General features: G+C 38.8%; 1 protein-coding gene across 6 annotated transcripts in view; it reads right to left on the bottom strand.

Moving 5' to 3' along the window:
• PDE1C (phosphodiesterase 1C) overlaps positions 1–23792 on the bottom strand; it is a 540295-nt gene that overhangs the window by 96017 nt on the left and 420486 nt on the right. For all 6 annotated transcript variants that reach the window (XM_024991087.2, XM_024991083.2, XM_024991084.2 and 3 more), the window contains exons 7-10: positions 22693–22809; positions 19202–19342; positions 8867–8967; positions 5862–5990 (exon numbers count right to left, since the gene is read on the bottom strand). In XM_024991087.2, the coding sequence (XP_024846855.1) occupies positions 5862–5990; positions 8867–8967; positions 19202–19342; positions 22693–22809 (488 nt within the window). The remainder of the gene's footprint in view (positions 1–5861; positions 5991–8866; positions 8968–19201; positions 19343–22692; positions 22810–23792) is intronic.

Here is a 23792-nt window from a genome sequence, read left to right as displayed (position 1 = left end):
GGACAATGATCAATTTCAAGATAATTTTTGAGTATGATGTGAGGTAAAGGTAAAAGTTTTTTTTATATTGATATCCATTTGCTCCAACACCATTTGTTGAAAATCTTTTCCTTCCCCCATTGAATGCCTCTAGCCAGAAACATACTGGAAGGTTTTGTATAAATCTAGTTTTAACCATCCAGTATTGCCTTGACTGAGACTGCCTTCAGAGACAAAAACATCACAGTCACCTCCTCCTATCAGAGTCTCCAAATTGTAACACATCTTCGAAATTTGTCCAACTTTGTTTACTCTCTAGAGCCCTCAAGTCATTGGAGGTTGTGTTTGTGTCTCTGCATTTTGTTCATTGTTGTTGATGTTCAGTCACTAAGTCATGTCCAACTCTTTCTGACCCCATGTATTGTAGCATGCCAGGCTACCCTGTCCTTCACTATCTTACAGTTTGCTCAGATTCACACCCATTGAATCAGTGATGCCATCTAACCATCTCATCCTCTGACATCCCCTTCTTCTTTTGCCTTCAATCTTTCCCAGCATCAGGGTCTTTTCCTATGAGTTGGCTCTTCCATCAGGTGGCTAAAGTATTGGAGCTTCAGCATCAGTCCTTCCAATGAATATTCAGGGTTGCTTACTTTTAGGATTGACTGATCTGATCTCCTTGCTGTACAAGGGACCCTCAAGAGTCTTCTCAAGCACCACAATTCAAAATCATCAATTCTTCTGCACTCAGCTTTCTTTCTGGTCCAATTCTCACATCTGTTCATGACTATTGAGAAGATCATAGCTTTGACCATACAGACCTTTGTCAGCAAAGTGATGTCTCTGCTGTTTAATACACTCTCTAGGTTTGTCATAGTTTTCCTCCCAAGAAGCAAGCATCTTTTAATTTCATGGCTGCAATCGCCATCTGCAGTAATTTTGGAGCCCAAGAAAATAAAATCTGTCACTGCTTACACTTTTTCCCCTTCTATTTGCAATGAAGTGATAGGCCCAGATGCCATGATCTTCATTTTATGGATGCTGAGTTTTAAGCCAGCTTTTTCAGTCTCCTCTTTTACCTTCATCAAGAGGTTCTTTAGTTTCTCTTTCCTTTCTACCATTAGAGTAGCATCATTTGCATATTTGAAGCTGTTGATATTTCTCTCAGTAATCTTGATTCCAGCTTGTGATTCATCCAGCCCAGCATTTCACATGATGTACTCTCTGCATATAAATTAAATAAGCAGGGTGACAATATACAGCCTTGTCATACTCCTTTCCCAATTTGGAACCAGTCAGTTGTTCCATGTCCAGTTCTAACTGTTGCTTTTTGATGCACATATAGGTTTCTCATGAGACAGGTAAGGTGATCTGGCATTACCATCTCTTGAAGAATTTTACATAGTTTGCTGAGATCCAGATAGTTAAAGTCTTTAGCATAGTCAATGAAACACAAGTAGATGTTTTTCTGGAATTCCCTTGTTTTCACTATGATTCAACAAAGTTGGTAATTTGATTTTGCTTCTGTCTATAGTTAATAGTTATTTGCAGAATTGCTTTATGAGCAGCTGAACTGGCATTCCCAGTGTGGTATTTCATGTTTTTCCACTTTGAAATGCAGTAAATACAGGGTAATATATTCACTTATAAAGTCCTTAAAAATTCCATTGCACTTTTGTATCCAAATAGAATCTACCAGATATTAAATTGCTTTCCTAGAAAGATGTAAAATACTAAACATATGTCATCTTTGGGTTAATGGGCTTTACTGAGAGCCCTAAAAAAGAAGTTAATACTTTATTTATGGGATAATACTATTGTCTTGAAGCAATGTATCTCAATATTAATAAAATATGATGAAATAATATTTTCAAACATTAAATGAACACTAAATCTATGTAACTTAAGAAGTTAGCAACTACAATCTTTTCTTAACTTACAGAATCCCCCAAAACAGGAATAGCAAAAAGGTATGGCACTATGGGTTATAATTATAAAGACATTTCCACTGAACCAGAAATTCCTATATCTGAGATGCTCCATGACCTAATTCAACTATATTTCACTCTTTTTGAGATAATAAAGATTGTGCTGATTTAAAAAACAACAAAAATATATAAGGCTAGCACATAAACAGATTTTATTAAATTATATTTTTCAAGTAACTAGTTTAACTTTTTATATACTAAATTTACTTATGTCTTGCCACACCATTCAATTTTACAACTTATTTTGATCAGAGGTAGGATTCAAAGTATTCTCAACTAGTACTTCACAAATACCAACCAATAAGAATGCAGTTCAGTTCAGTTCAGTTGCTCAGTCGTGTCCAACTCTTTGTGACCCCATGGACTACAGCACCCCAGGCCTCCCTGTCCATCACCAACTCCCAGAGTTCACCCAAACTCATGTCCATCTAGTTGGTGATTCCATCCAACCATCTCATCCTCTGTCGTCCATTCTCCTCCCGCCTTCAATCTTTCAGTATCAGGGTCTTTTCAAATGAGTCAGCTCTTTGCATCAGGTGGACAAAGTACTGGGGTTTCAGCTTCAACATCAGTCCTTCCAGTGAACACTGAGGACTGATCTCCTTTAGGATGGACTGGTTGGATCTCCCTGCCGTCCATGGGACTCTCAAGAATCTTCTCCAACACCACAGTTCAAAAGCATCAATTCTTCAGCACTCAGCTTTCTTCACAGTCCAACTCTCACATCCATACATGACTACTGGAAAAACTATAGCCCTGACTAGACAGAACTTTGTGGGCAAAGTAATGTCTCTGATTTTTAATATGCTGTCTAGGTTGGTCACAACTTTTCTTCCAAGGAGCAAGTGTTTTTTAATTTCATGGCTACAGTCACCATCTGCAGTGATTTTGGAGCCCAAAAAAATAAAGTCTGACACTGTTTCCACTGTTTCCCCATCTATTTGCCATGAAGTGATAGGACTGGATGCCATGATCTTAGTTTCCTGAATGTTGAGCTTTAAGCCAACTTTTTCACTCTCCTCTTTCACTTTCATCAAGAGGCCCTTTAGTTCTTCTTCACTTTATGCCATAAGGGTGGTGTCATCTGCATATCTGAGGTTATTGACATTTCTCCTGGAAATCTTGATTCCAGCTCGTGCTTTATCCAGCCCAGCGTTTCTCATGATGTACTCTGAATATAAGTTAAATAAGCACAGTGACAATATACAGCTTTGACGTACTCCTTTTCCTATTTGGAACCAGGCTGTTGTTCCATGTCCAGTTCTAACTGTTGCTTCTTGACCTACATACAGATTTCTCAAGAGGCAGGTCAGGTGGTCTGGTATTCCCATCTCTTTAAGAATTTTCCACAGTTTGTTTTAATCTACACAGTAAAAGGCTTTGACATAGTCAATAAAGCAGAAATAGATGTTTTTCTGGAACTCTCTTGCTTTTGTGATGATCCAGTGGATGTTGGCAATTTGATCTCTGGTTCCTCTGCCTTTTCTAAAACCAGCTTGAACATCTGGAAGTTCACGTTCACGTATTGCTGAAGCCTGGCTTGGAGAATTTTGAGTATGACTTTACAGGGCTAATGATAAATAATTAGGATATTTGCATTGGTGGATGTTAGTGTATTCCAGTGTGAACTGATATGTTCCGGTGTGTTGCAATGATTCTGGGTTTAGATATTGCCAAAATCAGCCTCCCTAACATAGCAGTACACTAAACAATGAATGAGGCTCATGATCATAGCAAAGTGGAAGCACAAATAGCATAACTAAATTCTGACAAACATATAGTTAAGTAGAAATAGAAAATCCTTAACAAAACTATAGATAATAGAAGTGGCATATCTGTACTTTGAAAATAGGTTAAGAGGCAATTATGCCCATCCAGCCTTAACTCCCATATGCCCACGAATCCCACAGGCCAGCAGTATCAGCACATTACCTGAAAGCAATTTGACAAAGTTCAACAAGAACTTTAAAACATCAAACATCCTGTGATGCGTTAATTCTACACATAAAAATACATTAAAGAGATATTCATTGTAGGATTCTTCATAATAACCCAAACACACAAATGTACCCATACTCACACATTCAAAACTAATTATGGCACTTCCACAGATGGGATATTATGCAGCCATTCAGTGTAATATTTTCGGAGAAGGCAATGGCACCCCACTCCAGTACTCTTGCCTAGAGAGTCCCATGGATGGAGGAGCCTGGTGGGCTGCAGTCCATGGGGTCGCTAGGAGTCAGACACGACTGAGCGACTTCGCTTTCACTTTTCACTTTCATGCATTGGAGAAGGAAATGGCAACCCACTCCAGTGTTCTTGCCTGGAGAATCTCAGGGACGGGGGAACCTGGTGGCTGCCGTCTATGGGGTCACACAGAGTTGGACACGACTGAAGTGACTTAGCATAGCATAGTGTAATATTTTAATCTCCATGGGATAGTGGCCATGAGAATATACCACACAGACTTCCAACTACAGGACTTTAATTGGCCATGGGCCTCAGCTACTACATTCTGAAAACTATTGCCGTTTTTGCCCAAGGTCATGTTTCCCTGGGCTGCATCAGGCGACTGAGGGTAACTCTTCCTGGGAGACATGGAACTCCTCTGATGGCTGACTGTGGCTCAAGAACTTCCTGATAGCCTTGCTGAACTTTCTTTAGGATTCATGGAGTTCTAGAATGCACCTACCCAACTTTGCCTCCCTGTTTCCCTCCCTTGGGATAAGAAAAGTAAGGAAGAAAGGAAGGGAGGGTGGGAAGAAAGAAAGAAAGAAAAAAAAAGAGGTAATCATGTAAGCTCTGGAGCACTTCATTAGACTGTCCTGAGACCAGGAACATACAGGATCTAAAGAAGCACAAATCCTTCAAAACCAGGACACATCTGAATATGTGTAAAGCTGTTCTCTGCCATATTCAAATTTTTCATTATACTTTTACAAACATTTAAATTGGATAGAGGGCTCCTTTTTCTGAAAGCTTTGCATTGATTCACTGAAATGCTCTGCATTTTTAGATGCTTCTTAAATCTACCATTTTCCAATAAAATCCAAGACAAATACTCCTTTAGGTTTTAATGAACTAGAGCTGCATGGAAACTAATAGCCAACTCTTCCTGAATATCAGTTTCCGATTTGTTTGTTCAGAATGGCTTATTTCTCTGAATCCTTGTATAACGACCCAGAGATATTCAATAAACAACAAATCGTTTAATTAAAATACAAGTATTATTTGCACCACAGTAGATTCAGAAGCTTTTAAGCATTTAAATGACTTTTCCTACAAGTTTTGAAACATCTTGACCCTACATTAACAGCTACAATGATCCACAGGCTTGCTATATGTATCACAAAGTGAATTAAGCATTTTAGATGGATTTTAGCATTTATTATTACCCTAACCAAATTATAAGGTAAATGTTATTATAAATTTTCTATAAATTAAATTTTTAAAAGGTGTAATGGGGTTGAGTAGCTTCCTAAATGACAGATAGCTAATAAATGATTGTGTATTCAAACTCAGCTCTACCCAAGTAGAGCTTTGACAGAATTCAAAGGTGACAGAATTAAGTACTCATGATTATTTTAAAGTGTCAATTTCCTTAGCAAATTTTGAAAGATTTTTTTAAAGAAGTCCAATCAAAAATAAAATGACAAAAATATGTTAAATGAAAAAATTCATTTAAGATCAAAATACTAGTTTCTTAAGGTAACCAATAGCAAATATGTCCAAAGTGCCTACAATATATTTGAATATTTGTGTCAAGAAAAAAAAAGAGAAATAAACAGCAAGAAAAACTTCAGAGTATTATTTTCTTCAAAACAAGCACACTTCATCTCATCTCACCACTCCTTACCTGGCTTCCAAAACTCTCTTGTGGCTCATCCTTACCTCCAGTCATCCTTCGAGAGGTTGATCAAAATATTCATTTCCTCATCCTCCTGTAGAAGGCGATAGGCTGCACTTAAATGGTGATTTTCTAAAACAGACCTATCATTGTACAGAATCGCTGGGTCAGACCTGAACAGAAAGCCAAGAAAAATAATTTGGGATGTTGAACAGCTGAGATTTTTCAGGTAACTCTCCTAAAGATAGAAATACAACATCTTTTTATCCTATTTTAGCAATTAACTTGGCCCCATGTCCTTTATATCAATCAAAAAGCTAACACCAACACTACAATTTATCAATTGATGTTTGTATGGTATTGAAATGTCAATATATGGATATTATTTCACATGTGATATCCAACTTGAGAACTCTCTAAAAGTTATTCTATAATAAGATCTCAATTACCTGTAGTGGTAGCAAAGGTGATTTTTTTTTTTTAAATGCAGGTCATGTCAAACTTCCTTATATTTTCTGAAATGATTATTTTTATTTTATTCAATGAGAGAATGTGTTTATTTGTTTTAGTTGTAATTCTCTGAACACATACCACCTGGAAGGTACAGTTTGCAAGTTCTTTTGTTAGTAGCTTGATCTTAAAATTTTGCCATGTGAAAGTCATACATGGGAAGTTGAGAATAAAAAATATAAGGGTTATATGACAATTGTTAGTCGCTTCCTCAAACAGTTGAATGACACCAACATAGGGAGGTATACTATTTTAATACATTTAATTTAATGAAACTTTAGATTATTAGAGCTTGTTCATTTCTCATGAAGGAAACTGAGCCCCAGATATATACACTGAGAGTCTGCAGAGCTCCACAGTGGCTTTCAGGGTTTGAATAAAGGCAATGTATTCTGACACTTCAGCCATTTCCCCTCAAGATAACTTCCAAGTATCATTCACATTCCAAACTTTGGAATGTATGTAGAATACCTTGAAAGTGTTAGGCTCAACAGTCTGCCCATCGAAGAGCAAAGAACCTGGTCACATATTTACTTTCCTAAACAAGGATCTCAGAGGCAAAGATGCTATGGATAAAACTCAGTTAAAGAAGATGAAAGTTTAAATGTCATTCCAAACCAAGCTCAACTGAACCCTCTGGAATTTTCCCACTCCAGTGGAGATAACACAAAACAAGCAAATCCCGAGGAGGTGGAAGATCTAATCTTAACATCCATTGAGTAAGTAAGGCACCAATTGACGTGTATTTTGTGACATTAAGTTATTTTCTAACTACTGTAATTAAGCCATTTTCCTCTGAGTTGTGACTAGTTTTGACATTGCTCTCCAGCCAAGATCCAGGTACAAATGTTCCACCCACCTCTCTTCCTTCAGCAGGTGCTATTCACCTCCATCTCTGTCAAGGCTCCACTGGCAGATACCTATTAAACAGAGATGCTCTGTGGAATCCCTGTATTCAAAGGTCTTGCAACAAAGCTACAGAAAGCTGCTCCACAGCAGCTGAGACACTCTATGAGGAGGCAGAAAGCAGAAAATGAAGCATGTGGCTGAAGACCTTTTGTCCACTTCCATTCTATTGAAATGCCCTTCAAAACAAGAGATCGGATGATATTGTCTTCTTTTGTGTGCCCCATAATTAAGTGCTGGCTTCATTAAACACATGTAGAATGACTTAACAAACACAAATATATCTGGAGTGTGCACCTGCCTTTTTCAAGTGAAATCAGCAAGTATTTTAGCGTTAAACTCAACCCTCTCCACAATATTCTTTCTCTGTGTCTCACCGCCTTTTTCCAGTTCTACCTTCTTTTGATTTCTATGTCAAGATCCAATTAATCCTACTGTCAAGAGTCTCTCCAGTTCTACATCATTGTCATAAGAGAGGTTAAGTTCTTAGACCAGGAGAAGGCAGATAAGGTTTTACCCTAAACGGAAATGACAATTGACTGTACTGCTTGCCTGGAATTCTGTGCCGAGAGGAATACTAAAGACAAATCTGCAGTTTGGTAAGAAAAAAATTACCAAAATCGATTTGTGATGTCTGTTACAATGAAGAGGTTCTGAGGGAGGCACCCAGACCTATATTTAATATGCCCCACAGAAGTTTGTGTCTACCTGTGAAGCTCCTTACAGAGGGTGCAAAGTGGCCTACATGAGACCACCTAGCTCCCAAAGCTGTGTGTCGGGGAGTGACATACCCCCTGAATAGGGCAGAGATGAAATCAGGGAGGATGAGAAAAGCATCAGCAGAATCCCTGAGGTCAGAGGGTAAGATGGCTCTGCTATTGCTAATGTCAAGAGAATTACTTCAATCCTTGCCTGTCCTCCCTGATTTAGCCTACATGGTATCTGCACCTTTAATGTAAATTTTTTCACCTCCTATTAGAAATGGGTACAGTACGCATGGTTAGATGGCATCACCAACTCAATGGACATGAACTTGAGCAAACTCTGGGAGATAGTGGAGGACAGGGAAGCCTGATGTGCTGCAGTCCATGGGGTCACAAAGAGTTGGACATGACTTAGGGACTGAACAACAACAAAGAATATGCATAGCCCATACCTACATAATAGCTAGCACTGGACCAGAGAATAGATCTTCCCTGGTGGCTCAGGTGGCAAAGAATCTGCTTGAGATGCAAGAGACGTGGGTTTGATCCCTGGGTTGGAAAGATCCCTGAAGAAGAGAATGGCAACCCACTCCAGTATTCTTGCCTGGAGAATTCCATGGACAGAGGAGCCTGGTGAGCTACAGTTCACGGGGTCGCAAAGATTTGGACATGATTGAAGTGACTAAGAGAAGTATATCCGTATTTAATGTGAATAACATAGGAGAATCAGGAGCAAATGGTTTCTTTAATTCTTAGGTTTTGATTGAAGCTGACCCAGCTGATCTCTTGTTATATAAGTTCATTTTATTTTTTCTTCAGAAACTCAAAATAGAGCCACCATGCAAAAGAAAGGTGGCTGCCCCTCTCTGACTTCCACACTCTATCCCTGACCCCTCTTGCCTCTTTTCCAAACATTTCAACATCCTCACCGGGTCTGAATGTGGAAATTGTTGGTGGTTCCGGTGTGCTCATAGTCATGGATGGCAGCTGAGAAGATTATAGCAAAGATCTCCAGCTCCGTCAGCCAGTTCTGAAAAGGAGATTACAGAGCAATCACATAATCTGCCTGCTTCTCAGACAAAGTCTCCAGCTTGCTGACAACACACCCACATTGCTGCCTATCCACCCTGCAGCTGGCAAGCTGTTGCCAAACACGCGTTTCTGACAGACAGAAATGGTTGTTTTTTTTTTCCCCTTCAGTAAGGAGACTGGGGAATGTGTGATTTGAAAACAGCCTGCATAGCACGGTTGAGGGAGCTAACTAGTAGGTTTTTTTTCTTTTTTTTCAAAGAAGCAAAAAATAATGAATGTGAGACTTTAACAGTTCTCATTCCATCCTTTACCAAATTTCAAATAAAGTTCCTGAGTAGACACAGAAAAACAATTTTAAGTTTCAACACAATACCAAAGCTAAGAGTAACAGATAACCTAGTGCTTATCCACTAGAAGATGGATAGTAGATACAGTGGAAAAACAACATTTGGTCTTCTGCCAAATAACGTTTGGTCTCTGGGTTGCAGTCCACCCATCTATGTTTGAAGAAACCTGTCCCCATCCATGTTACCAAAATTGGCTGTAGTTCAGTGGTCTTCAAAGTGTGTTCCCTGTAACAGTAGAGTTAGAATCACCTGGAAGATTGTTAGAAATGCAAGCCCTCACCCCAGTCCCACTGGGATCAGAAACTCTGGGTTGCAGCCCACCGATCTGTGTTATACTAAGCCATACAGATAATTATGATGCATGCTGAAGTTTGAGAACCACTGCTCTGTTTGAAGCTCCCTCGACTGACTTCTATTTCAGAGACTCTGGATTCACTGGTGCCTCCCCTCCCTTCTGTAAACCACACTGCCTGATGCCCGTAGGATGGAACATTTGTACTGTCAGCTCACCCTTTGGTATCACTGCTTACTTTTGTACTAGTTGAGTTAATGATTACAAGCTTCAGTGTGATTTATCTTAAATGCAATTTTGACAAATTGTACTTATTATTATAATTATATAATAAAATATGACCTAAACCAATAAAATATAAACACAAAAGGTTATGTCCATAGAAGTTCAATGCTTTGCACAGTCACTAAAAGAACTGGTGTCTTAATAGGTATGATCACTGGGAAACAGTAGAAAAAAATTATAAAAATTTAGGGAGATTCTGCACTCAGTTTTCTTCATGAAATCTTTAAGTTCCCATTCCTTTGAAGAAATAAAACTAGAAGTCTTAGACAGAGGCAGGGTTAAGGTATTGCAAATATGAGTACCTAAACTGGAAGAATTCAGAAAGCAGCCGGGGACTTCCCTGATGGGCCAGTGGTTAAGACTCCACACTTCCATTGCAGGGACATGTGTTTGATCCCTGGTTGGGGAACTAGGACCCCTATGCCCCACAGTGAGGTCAAAAATTTTTTAAATAAGTAAATAACGTAATTGAAATTTAGTTTAAAAACGAAGGCAGCCTGGGTTCTCTATTAGATATCAGTGAATACAACATATTTATTTGATTTGTTAACAAAAATGATTTAAAAGCAAACAGGTTAATTTCTAATAATTCTCACTAACTTTTTTCCAATTAATTACTAATTTTGGTCTTCACCTAACTACTGAAATCATTGTCTTCTTTGAAGATAATAACTACACTGAACTACCAATTTTGGTGATGTGGATGGGGATAGGTTTCCTCAAACATCAGCAGGCACAAGGGAAAAACAAACAAACTACATATAACCTATGAAGAAAAGACTTCATAGTTAGGGAAGGAATGAGCACAGAAAAAAACTCAGGGAAAAAACTGTATTTTAAAAAATGACTTGTAGCAGAATGCAGCATGAAATGTCAGGAAACATTTTGGCATTCTTGATAATACATCTCAAAAAACCAAACTAACGCACCATGAACAAAAAGACGCAAGGAGAAAAGAGAATAAGGTGAAAAATCAACAAAATTAAATGAAAAAAAGTTGGCAAATAAAATCTTGACAGTGACAAGAAAACAGTAAAACTATCCTGAAAGCAACAAGGACATCCTCCTCAGGGTTAACACTTAAGGGAGCTTCCCTTTGTGTTCGCCTGTTTACACAAAGAAACTCATGCAATACACACAACTCCATATAGGTAGGTACTCTTCATCCCCACTTCATAGATGAGAAAACTGAGGCTAGGAGAGGTCCAGTAACTCACCCAAGGTCCCAAGGCTAGTCCTGAGACAAGCCACACACTTCAGAGTTCTTACTTTATATTCTCTAAGTCACTATTCCTTTGGGTCACTGTTTATATGTTTACTCAGTTTTTCATAAAATTGCATAGTTATGAATTTATATTACAAATATTCTTGATATTTTTCATTCACATATATTTTTCTTATTTTGGCAATGTCTTTCTTTTCCTCCCTAACACCCTGTCCCTGCTTATTTATCCTAACTTCCTCCACCTATCTCCCCCCCACCAACATATCTCTTTCTCCAAGCTCATGTCAAGTTAATAATTTAACATTTTAAGATAAGATTATGAATGGGAGACAGTGTACCAGCTGAATCACAGAGCCTCAGTTCAACCAGCAGAACGTGTCTAAATAACTACGCAATCACAGTTCTCACAAATATCAGTGTAACTCCTCTCCTTATCCAAATATACTGACAAAATTATATCTTAAGTATAACTTACTTCTAATAAATCAAAACCAACAACTATTAAATGAACATACAACAAACAATTAAACACATAATGAAGCCTGGACTGAGCAAGGATGGAATCAGGCATTTTCAGAATGAACAAACGTACCAGTGGCAAAAGCTGATTCATTGTAAGTAAGGAAATGATTCCCTTTAGTGGAGCAGGAAAGTGAAAGTGAAAGTGAAGGTCACTTAGTCCTGTCTGACTCTTTGTGACCCCATGGACTATATAGTCCATGGAATTCTCCAGGCCAGAATACTGGAGTGGATAACCTTTCCGTTTTCCAGGGGATCTTCCTGATCCAGGGATCGAATTGGGGTCTCTTGCATTTCAGGCGGATTCTTTACCAGCTGAGCCACAAGGGAAGCCCAAGAATACTGGAGTGGGTAGCCTATCCCTTCTCCAGCAGATCTTTCTGACCCAGGAATTGAACCAGGGTCTCCTGCATTGCAGGCAGCTTCTTTACCAACTGAGCTGTGAGAGAAGCCCAGTGGAGCAGGAGTGAGGGTTGATTAGGGCCCTGTGATGACAGGCATTAAAAGCCAGGATGAAGAATACAAATCAGGTCTATTAGGCAGTGAAGTTTACATGCAAAAGATAATATGTTCAGCATGCTATTGAGAAAGAGATAGGAAAGCAGAGAGTACAAAGGAAAGAAGTAAGACCTCTACTTTTGGATTGAAAAGTCCTTATAGGATGAACAGATGGTATGGAACTAGAATCCTTACAGCTGATCAGCTCACTGAATGCAGGTGGCCACGAAGAGGTTGCAATCCAAAGGAGGTTGCATTAAAGATGATCCTGGAGGGACAGGGTTGGGAGCGAAGTGGGAAGGGGGGTTTACGATGGAGGGGACACATGTATACCTATGCAAATTCATATTGATGTATGGCAAAAACCATCACAACATTGTGAAGCAATTATTTGCCAATTAAAATAAACAAATAAATTTAAATTAAAAAAAAATAAAGATCCTGACATTCCTAGCCTGAGTGGTTAAAAAAATGGTGGGTGGCATTAGAGGGTAGCATTATTGGAAACAGAGAGTGGGAAAAGCTATTTTGTGGGAAATATTCATATTTCAATATAGTTTCATATTTCAATATAGCTCAGATTTCCTTGCTTCATCCAAATTCAATACTGTCAATCCCAAAGGTTTATGACAAACCATAAGAAGTCAGAAATTTAATTCCCGCGATAATTGTATTCCAGATTTATCAAACTGTGACAAGGTGTGAGTAACAGACCTTTCCAGAATTTCCGTCTACAAAATATGAGTGTCCCAACTAATTCGACGACAGGGATGCCTTGCCAATGGGTAAAGGTGGATTTTGAATTATGTTGTGTATGACTCAGGAGAGCAAGCCCTGCTTGTTTGTGGGCTGGGAGTGGGGAACAAGTAGCGGGCTGTGAAAACCTGAAGGAAAAGACATGGATAATTTGTCATTGCCAGAGGAGACATTATTAGCAAGTTGTAACTTCAACAGGTGAACGACAGAGTTTCTTTAGTAGTCTGTTTCCATCTATCGGTTTTCTCTTGCTCCCTTAACTGATTACCACCCATGGAAGGCACACACTCCTATGGGTTCGGTAGGTCAGAAGCCATCATCGTGCGGCTGGATTTTCTGGTGAAGATCTCACAGGGCTGAACCAAGGCGTGGGCAGGCTATGTTCCTTTCTGGAAGCTCTGTGGAAAACACATTTCCAGGTGCCTTCAGGGCATTGGCAGAATTCATTTCCTTTCCATGCTTTCCACTTGGCACCTCCATCTTCAAGTCAGCAACAGCTGATGGAGTCCTGCTCACCTTCCTTCTGCCACATTTCTTTTTTTAAAGATTTTTTTTTTTTTTGATGTGGACTATTTTTAAAGTCTTTATTGAATTTACCACAATACTGCTTCTGTTTCCTTTTGGGTTTTTTTCGGCCATGAGGCATCTGAAATCTTAGCTCCCTGACCAGGGATCAAACCCACACCCCCTGAACTGGAAAGGGAAGTCTTAACCAATGATCCATCAGGGAAGTCCCCTGACACACTTCATGAGTTTTAAGGACTCATGTGATTACACTGGGCCCAACTGGAGAATCCAGGATCAACTCCCTATTTTAAGGTCCTCTGATTAGCACCCTTCTGTATCTGCAGAACCCCTTTTGCTATTTAATATAATGTATTAAAAAATGTGACATCAGAGGGCAGAGGTCATGGGGCCCAAAATTATACTGACCATAAACCCTAATAAAATTACTTAGCACTCTTTAACCAGGATGCTGTTTACATGTCCTTAGTGTGTCCCTTATAAATATGATAATGCCATTTATAATCAAAAAAACAAGATACACATTTCTCTTTTCTTAAAAAAAAAAGCAAAAGAAAAATTAATGGCACCTTGCCTAATAAAAGCAATCAATGGGACAAAGGATAGGCTTGGAGTTTGAAATCTTGTGATCTAACTCAAAAGCAGACTGGAGCTCGGAGTCTGATTCATATCTATTCAATCAACAACTCTTCAGTCTAATTCTGTTCAAGGATTTTCTCTTAGATGTGAGCAAAATCATGATGAAAAGATTCAAGCCTCACTAGGCATCTAGACTAAGCAATAATGAGTAATATAAACAGATTACAATGAGTAACACGGTGGATGCTGAAGCCCAGACATCGCTTTATCAATGGGATATTTTCATTCCCTATGTGTCTTATAGTTTATAAAACTGAAATGATTTCAACCATTTTCTCCCACTTGGTTTGTAATGAAAGGTTAGAGTCACAATATGCTCTCCATTCATCAGAATGCTTCCTACTGTTTTCGTAAGCTTGCAATGAAAGAAGTTTGTTTTGAGCTGCGTTTCTAAGAGAGAGTGGGCAGGAAGTAGTTTCTATATTTAAGAATTATTCTGAATATGGCCTGAATTGATAATGAAAATGCAATGGCAAATGAGCTCATTCAAGAATAGTATGCAGTAAGTCATGATCATTGGCTGCTATGAAATAACATCTATGTTAATCTATGTTAATGATAACTTACATTAGCATAAGTGCTTGGGAGTTTTTCCAGATGGCTAAAAAGACTGCCTATGATTCACCTTTATGTCTCCATAGTACACTGAATGCAGTAGGTGCTAACTACGTATATGTCAAACAGATGATTTCAAAGTATATTTTCATATCCATTTTAATCCTCACCACACGAGCATACTAAGGTATAAGAATGTCAGGGCTTTTTTTTCGCCACCAGCATTGCAGAAGCATGGCTAAATATTAACATTTAAATGCATGAAGTATTTAAATGTTAGAAGTCAGACTGAGACCAAATCCTGGCTCTGCCACTGTATTAGTTTGCTACAGCTGATATATAAAAGCGTCACCAACCAAGCAGTTTAAATAACAGAAATTTATTTTCTCAGAATTATGGAGGCTAGTAGTCCAAGATGAAGGTTTTAGGAGGGTTGGTTTGTGGTGACAGCTCTTTTCCACCTTGCAGAGGACTCCCTTCCCCATGTCCTCACATGCTCTTTCCTCAGGGCATCTACATGTCTGTGTCTTAATCTTTTCTTATAAGGAATGCCCTTCATCTACCTAAATTACCTCTTTAAGTGCCCTATCTCCAAACAGAGTCACGTTCCGAGGCACTGGAGATTAGGGAAAGGGGACAAAATTCAGCTCATGACAGAGACTTGGCGATAGGACAACATTAACTCAGTGTGTTTCCTCCTATTTGCCCACTGGGTTTGTACCACTTTCTTGTTGATTTATATAATCTGGATCTTAATCCTTGATCTCTACATATGTTCCTCAAGTACTGACTTAATTACAGTGATTTTTTTTTTATCCTACAGGTTTTCATTTTCATGTACTCAAAATAATCAATATTTTGTTATATAACTCATGTTTTGAGGCTTGAGAAAGGATTTTCTTTTTCAAGGTTATAAACATAACTTCATATTTTCTTCTAATATAATCAAAAATTTATGCTCACATCTTTAATTCATTTGTCTGATATTTGGTGAATGATTTCAAGTAGGATAAAAACCATTGCTTTTTTTTTCCCCCCAAATGAACTGTCCCCCAAACATTTTCGGAACCAAGTAATTTTCCCTCTACTAGTGTTTTCTATAGACGGGTCCTCACTTTCTCACCTGCAGGTCTGTCCTTGTCATACGTCAGTCCATGTTCCATCCCCAGCAAACCACGGGGACTGATCCTGACAAGGGCACCAATGACTCCCAATGTTGCCAAAGGCAGTGGTAGCTTCTCTGTCCTCATCCCACTCAACCTTTCAGCAAGTTGCACACAAGTCACAGCTCTCCTTTGGAGCTCTTTTCCTTGGCTTCCATAACCTCACACTGTCATGGGTTTTGTCCCAATGATACTGGCTACTCTTTTTCAGTTACTATTGTTGGCTCTAATTCTTTGTCCTCATTTTATTGTTTTTGCACACACCATTTTTGAAATATATATTATAGTTGTAAATGATCTGGATGAACAAGGGCCATATAAAATCTCCAAGGCCGAGTTTCTCAAAAAAATCTCAAGTTACTTTGAATGTTAATTGAGTGGTTAATCAAATGATATCCTCTAAAGGAAACTATCCAAACTAAAATGGTGAAGTAATGAGCTCCATTTTAAACTTTAGACTGCTCCAGGACTCACTTCACAGTGCCTCTGTTTCTCTATTCACACCCTTTCTTTAGACCATGTCATCTGGTTTCATGTCCTTAAATAATATTGATATGCCCCTGAGAGCCTAATCTCCTTGTCCATCCCTGACTCCTCCCCAGAACTCTAGACCTCTTTGGTTTTCTTCCTGCTTAACATCTCCACAATGATATCTCATAAAGATCTTAAATTCAACATGTCTGAATCAAAACTCTTGACTCCCCTTCCCTGAAAGCTTCTCTCATCAACCTTGTTTATCCAACCAAAAATCTAATCTGTCCTCTTGATTCCCTTCCTTAGTATCTGAAATCCTTTTATACCATCCAATTCTTTCAAGTCTACCTCAGCAACAGGACATTTGGTCTCTATACCCCAGGAAGGTCCTTTCTCGTCCAAACTACCATCATCTTTCCAGGAGACTTCTGCACACTCTTCCAACATGATGCCTCAAGACCCATTCTTCACAGTAATCCTTGTCTAGCCTTTACCAGATCATCACACTCCCATGGCAAAATGCTTTAACTGGCTCACACTGCACTTAGCATAACACTGAGACCCATTAGCCAAGCCTACAAAGCCAACTTGGTCTGTACGTTACATTCTCATGATTTTTTATTTTATAACTGGAAGTGCGTACAATTGACTCCCTCCAGTCATGAGGAAGTTGACTAATCCTGCCCTAATTCCACTGGCATACCTTCCTTCAGCTCTTAGCATGACTCAAGCCTAAAATCACAACTGTCTCAGATTAAATATTACTTCTGGAAAGATGCCTTTCCTATCTAATAAAACTTAATTTACCCTGTGTGGGTCCCCTGTTCTAATCCTCTGCAGAATACTAGCGATATTTTCTTCTTTACTTTTTCATTGGTCTTTTACCTGTAACTTCTTACCAGAATGCAAGTTCTCTAAGAGCTACAATGCACCCTCATCCTCTTATAAAGTACGTGGCACATAGGTAAGTGCTCAATCGATATTTGGGTTCAGTTTTTAAAACTTCAATCAATTCCATGGATATATTTGTCTACTTTTGCACACTGTATACATTGCTTTACTATAGCTTTAGCAGATATTTTAACATCTAGTAGAGTAAGAACTACCCCATCACACACACTGTCTTTTTCAAAAGTGTTTTTTCTATGGTTCTTAAATATCTATTTTACGTAAATTTTAGACTCAGCTTATTATTTTGTATGCTAAATCCTTTCAGAATTTTTACTGGTATTGCTCTGAATTTATAAAGATGAGTTTGAGAAAAATTAACATCTGTTTCATATTGAGGCTTTCAATTAAAAACATGGTATATTTCTTCACTTATTTAAACATTATTTTCGTGCCCTTTAATTTCAGTTTCCTTTTCATTAATTTTGAAGTTCTTCATGGGTAATTTGTAGGTTTTTTAAAAACTGTTGGGAATGTATGTTGGGAAACAGTGTATAAGACAGTTACTTTATCCATATCTTACTAAGCCTTTTACTTGATCTAATAATTTATAGGGTTTTGGGTTTATTTTTGACAGATCATCAAATTATTTTCATAGAAAGCTTCTTCAATTTTTGCAGATACCATACTGCACTGATTGAGAATCTCCAGAAAAGTGCTCACTAGCAATATTAATGTTGGATTCCTGTTTTGCTCCTTGATTTCATGGAACCACCATAAACTGATATCTGCTCTAAATTTGGGGCAAAAACCCTTTATCATATTATACAAGGTTCCTATGTAGAGTTTCTAAAATTTTTAAAACACCTTTTTATATACTGTTTTTATAATTGACTTTATAATAAAGAAAACATGAAAACTGCTGAGAGGTTAAGGGCAATCTTACAGAGTTTAAATAAGAACAATTCCTAACTGTTGAGCTTTCTTTATGAGATAGAGAGAGCATTCATACTTTTGATACTGTATTCCCAACTGTCACAGTACTTCCACAAGACAGAATATTTTTCACAATTTTAGAAATGAGGAAATCTTGACTCAGAGATTCAAGCAATTTATCATAGGTCACAAACCTAATAAGCAATTATGTAAGGATTTATACCCAACTATATCTAGCTCCAGAGCCCACACTCCTCCCACTGTATTCCACATTTAATATGAGATATTAGACCAAGCCTCTCAACATGCCCTAGCAGAAAAGATAACAAATGTGTACTGGGTTTATGGGTTAATTAATAACCACACCCCCTAAATGTCTATCCCAATGTCAATTGTGAAGAAGATTTCAAAGTAAAAAGGCATAAAGATTTACTACAGAGATCTAACTGTCACTAACAGCAGTGTCTTTAAAATGAATAGTTTATATTAAGGCAAAGAGGGCAAGAAGTACATGACAAAATTGAGTAGGTTTGTTAAAACAATGAGTTATAGATCAGAGATTCAAAAATATCTAAAGAGCTAAAATGTTGGATCAAAGCAAGAAATTTCCAAATGGTTAGAGGTGAAGCTTGACCTTTAGGTTCGAAAAAATCAAATGCACATAATAAATAAGATGGGAATAACCACAGCCCTTGTAAAAAAGATCTATTGGTTTAAACCAAAAGCAAATTGTGTATAATATGATTCCCGAGTATATTCAATTCAATTTCCGCATGCATGGATATCAATGTGATTGAACACAGCAAGAGATTAATAGTACCACTCTCTATATCTGGAAATGCATATTTAGTTATAGAAATTATATTTAATTTGGCCATAGCCTAGTAAGGATACAAGTTACTACCGGATTTTTTTTTTTTTTCATCAAGTCCAGGATGCAGAAAAAGTCACAGGCAATAAGGAATTCCAACACTCTCCATGATTGGGTTAGATAATTATTGGGGAATAGGAAGTCTGTAAAACAATACATTTCTTGCGGGCTAAACCTCACCAGAATAGAAACAGCCTCCAATTAAAAACAAAAGTCACCGTCACATCTTTGTGTAATCTGAGTTCCTATCTGTACTTACTGCTACTCCCGTCTTATAGAGAAGGTAATGCACAGTCTGTGTGACGTCAGCAGCGTGCATCAAATTATGGTAAGGATTTTTGTGCTTGCTGTATCCCACTTCCAGGGCCTCCACAAATGAGACAAGTGCAGAAATGGGGATCTGAAAGAGAGTGGCAAGGTTAATTGGCTAGTGATTTAGTAGCTTTGAGAGACCAAAAAAGTCTAAGGTATTCTAGCTACTTCTTTCTGAAAGCATTAAAAGAGCACACAAGGACACAAGAATTTTTCAAAGTTAATGAAAATCACTGAACAAAGTATTGGATAATTTGAAAATAAAACAGGAAGTCTCTGGTCTGCCCTGCAAATTGTTCTTTGTTCTCCAGTTCAGAGGCCCAGGGTAATGACAGGATCATCTCAAGGCCATTGAGGGCAAAAGGCAGATGTTCACTTAAATCTCAGACAAAGGTTCAAGTCTTTGTTTGTTAAGAAATAAATGAACAAATACTATGCAGCATCTTATTTACTTGTGGGAAAACATAAAGTACACAAAGATTTAAGTTATAAAAAGATTGTAAAACAAATGCAAGCCTTCTGAAAACGGCACCCTTTAGAAGGAATGATGGGTACACTGGACAGTTGAGAAAAAAAACAAACTACAAATGATAGTCTGTTCTATAACAGAAACAAGTTGTGTTCTTGTGTGTATTACTTGGCAACTTATTATTATGCTCAGTCGCTCAGTTGCATCCGACTATTTGCAACCCCATGGACTGTAGTTCATCAAGCTCTTCTGTCCATGGAATTCTCCAAGCCAGAACACTGGAGTGGATTGCCATTTCCTACTCCAGGGGATCTTTCCAACCCAGGGATCGAACCCCTGTCTCTAGCGTCTCCTGCATTGGCAGGCAGATTCTTTACCAGTTGCGCCACCTGGGAAGCCCAACTTACTGGTGCCTTGCAATCTGGAAAAATATTTCCAGTTATCCTAGCTGCTTTCTTTCTCAAATATGGGTAATATACATACCTTCTTTTTCTATTTGGCAGAAAGTGAACAACTGCAAAATGCCTATACAAAATAAGGGGCCTTGGAAAACATTCATTGTATTAGTTTTCTGGATCAATTCCTTGGTTTAGGGTAGATTATCAATTGTAAGATTGGGGGAAAAATAAAGTATGTGTTCCAGGAGACTAGAAATCACATTCATAAGAAAAAAATAAGTGCTTCATGAGAATCCGTATTATGTTCTTCCTTGGGAACATTGCTCCATATTTACTATCTGTGGATTAAAAAAATTTAAATATAGCCTTTCAGATGTGAGAGATTAATTCATTATCTTTTTAAATTGAAGATCCAATGAACTTAGATTCTTTGAGCTGTTCATTGGCGAGCTATGGGCCACTGAAATGCTAGATAAAGGTGTGTGCATGTGTACTGGAGCTTCTTTTGAGGTCTTGAGCATCCACTGGATCTTTAAACAGGCTTCTTTCTAATTTATTTTAATAAATAGCAGAAACAAACAAAATTCCCCAAAATAGATAAAACAAAATTTTTGAAAAACAATTTCTTTGTCAAGTCTCCAAGACTCTGAAATTACTAGTCTATTTCATTCAGATTTGTTTTTATTCTTTTCCAATCTATAATATTTCTATTTTAAAAACATAAGCCTTAAAAGCCTGCAATTATGCATCAGTTTGATGATGGGAGTGTCCAATGAGACCAGTTCATGTCCCATTCTCCACTGGCTCAGTCAGTGAAAGATCTGCCTTTTGATCTTATGAAATGAACCACAGTAATAGATCAAGAGAAATATGACTCTCCCCCACCATCCTCTTCCTCAAGCTATCTGAATACTGTTTTGTTGTGTTTTGTTTTCATCTTCCAGCATGTATGCCTGACAAAATAAAACCCAAGACATTAAGCTGACAGGATGAAAACTTTATTCCAGGACAGGGGCCAATAAAATGGGATTGGTCCCGACTCCTAACCCATCATCGCCCCTCCTCCTCTTTGATCGTGACCAGTAGCTCCTAAACAAGAAGAGAATGAAATGAGTTTCGGGTGGAGAGAGAGGAAACTTGAAAAAGTGGCCATTTACTCTTTCTCCTTAATATAAGGGACTTTAAAAGCAAATCCAGGATTCCTGGTGGGCATGAGTGGAGCATGAGAGCTCTATACTCCCCTCTAGCAGGTTGTCCATCCAGCCCTTGCCAAGCTGCCTAGCATCCATCTGGAGGTTGTAACATGGCTAGTCCTCCTGCTCACCACCTCTGCTGGTGCCTAGAATTCTTCTGAAATCCTGAAACCTGTCCATGATGTAACTAAGTCTTGCTTCAAAATGTTCCTTACACAGAGGTAAGTGTGAATGATGCCAGTTCTTGAGAACTAGAGTTAGGTGGGGATCATATAACTTTGGGTAGACCTGATGTTTGACCAGGTATTTTGTAATACACCACTGGAAATTTTGTTGTAAGAAAGCATAAGATTCATAGTTATTGCTCTTATTGAAATCATTGGACTGGCATAGTGAGTTCTATCCCTTCTAGGAAAGCAATGTCTTTTCCCAGATGGGATCGTCACAGAAAGGTAAAGGTCATTGCTCAAGGTCACATAGCTACTGGGTCAGAACTGACATCAGGATCCAGGTGATCTCCTGAATCTCATTCTAGTGTCTGGTCTACCAGACATGGTATTAGCCTTTGAGTGTCAAACAGGCTTCTGATGCAAAAGAAATTAAAGACCATTGTCATAAAGTGCTAATAACTATGTAATAAACACGCTCCCAAATGTGCAGTCCTTAGGAAAGTGATAAAGAATCATGCTGCCCAGACAAATTGATACTTTATACAGAAAAAGACCTGCTTCCGGAGACTCATTCGTTGATGAGAGAAATGTGAGGGGCATGATACGGCAGTGCCAGCAGATAAAGCTCAGGTTCTCTAGAGAATAGGACCCCACCTCCAGAATCTGTGGAATTAGAAGGCTGAGGAGGTGGAACACTGGAATGGGCTCATGCTCTTAAAGTTGAAGAATTAATTTAAAACATAAATGGCTGGGAAATATCAATGATCTATCATAGATGATAAGTGAGAGTATTTGTGTGAATTTGAGCCAAGTGGCCGAAAGAGAAGTTCATGGAGACAATAAATGCACACTCTATCTCCATTCCTGTCTCTTTGCTGGTGGTGGTCATTAGTACACAGAGTCTGGCTGAAAGGAGAACTGTAGGCAGAGCAGGCAGGTAGGTCTGGTTCAGACTTCCAGCTGTACTTCTAGGAAGACTGGGATCTAAATAGGTGGCTCCAGTCTCTCCCTTATTGATGAGCTCACCAGGCAAGGGAATAATGAAAGCTCCCCTCAGTGTGGGGTCTGTGGCAGTGGCTTTCTGAACATGTCACCCCAGAGCAGCTTTCAGTCTACATTAGAAGGATTCTCTTGGTCTTAGCCCAAAAGTCCTGCAAGGCTGGACAAATATGTGCAGTTGTTTTGTTTTGTTTTAATTAGACACTGACCTTGAAACGGCTGATCAGATCATATCGAGTGAGTAACTCATAGAAAATGAATTTCAGTGCATGGTCCCCACTGGCTTCATTGAGGGAAAAGACATCAAAGGACCACTTGTCCACATCCTACAGGTAAGGGCAGAAAGAAAGAATTCATTAGTTGATAACCACTTACACTTATCTCCCTACTTTGGGGTTAGCCTGTAGCCCTAACTTGGTAATTCACAATCTAAGACTCTAATACTGTTTCCCCTCTCAAACTTTTTCCAATATGGCAATCCTACATAGCATTTGCTGATAAAATATGAAATAGCCTTATTAGTAATAACAAGAGCTATAATTTACTGGGTACCTACCTAGGCATTATGATCAATGATAAATACATAACTCATCCTGAAGACAAGTCTGCTGCTGCTAAGTCGCTTCAGTCATGTCCGACTCTGTGCGACCCCAGAGACAGCAGCCCACGAGGCCACCCCATCCCTGGGATTCTCCAGGCAAGAACACTGGAGTGGGTTGCCATTTCCTTCTCCAATGCATGAAAGTGAAAAGTGAAAGTGAGGTCGCTCAGTTGTGTCTGACTCTCTGTGACCCCATGGACTGCAGCCTACCAGGCTCCTCCCCATGGGATTTTCCAGGCAAGCGTACTGGATTGGGGTGCCATTGCCTTCTCCGAAGACAAGTCTAGTGGTAGGTATTATCAGTCATATCTCACAAATGAGAAAACTGAGAAGTTAGCTAATTTCCCTAAGATTCATAGAAGGCAAGTGTTAGGAATACATGTGGGGCAAAAACACAAACACATGTTCAACTGAAGTTTAAACTCAGGCTCTTTCCATTAACCTTCCATTGCAGCTGCTGCTGCTGCTAAGTCACTCCAGTTGTGTCTGACTCTGTGCGACCCCATAGATGGCAGCCCACCAGGCTCCCCCATCCCTGGGATTCTCCAGGCAAGAACAATGGAGTGGGTTGCCATTTCCTTCTCCAGTGCATGAAACTGAAAAGTGAAAGAGAAGTCGCTCAGTCGTGTCTGACTCTGAGACCCCATGGACTGCAGCCTACCAGGCTCCTCCGTCCATGGGCTTTTCCAGGCAACAGTACTGGAGTGG

Source organism: Bos taurus, chromosome 4 (assembly GCF_002263795.3).
Source record: "Bos taurus isolate L1 Dominette 01449 registration number 42190680 breed Hereford chromosome 4, ARS-UCD2.0, whole genome shotgun sequence".
Taxonomy (NCBI): Eukaryota; Metazoa; Chordata; class Mammalia; order Artiodactyla; family Bovidae; genus Bos; species Bos taurus.
This window is presented reverse-complemented; position numbering and strand designations above follow the sequence as displayed.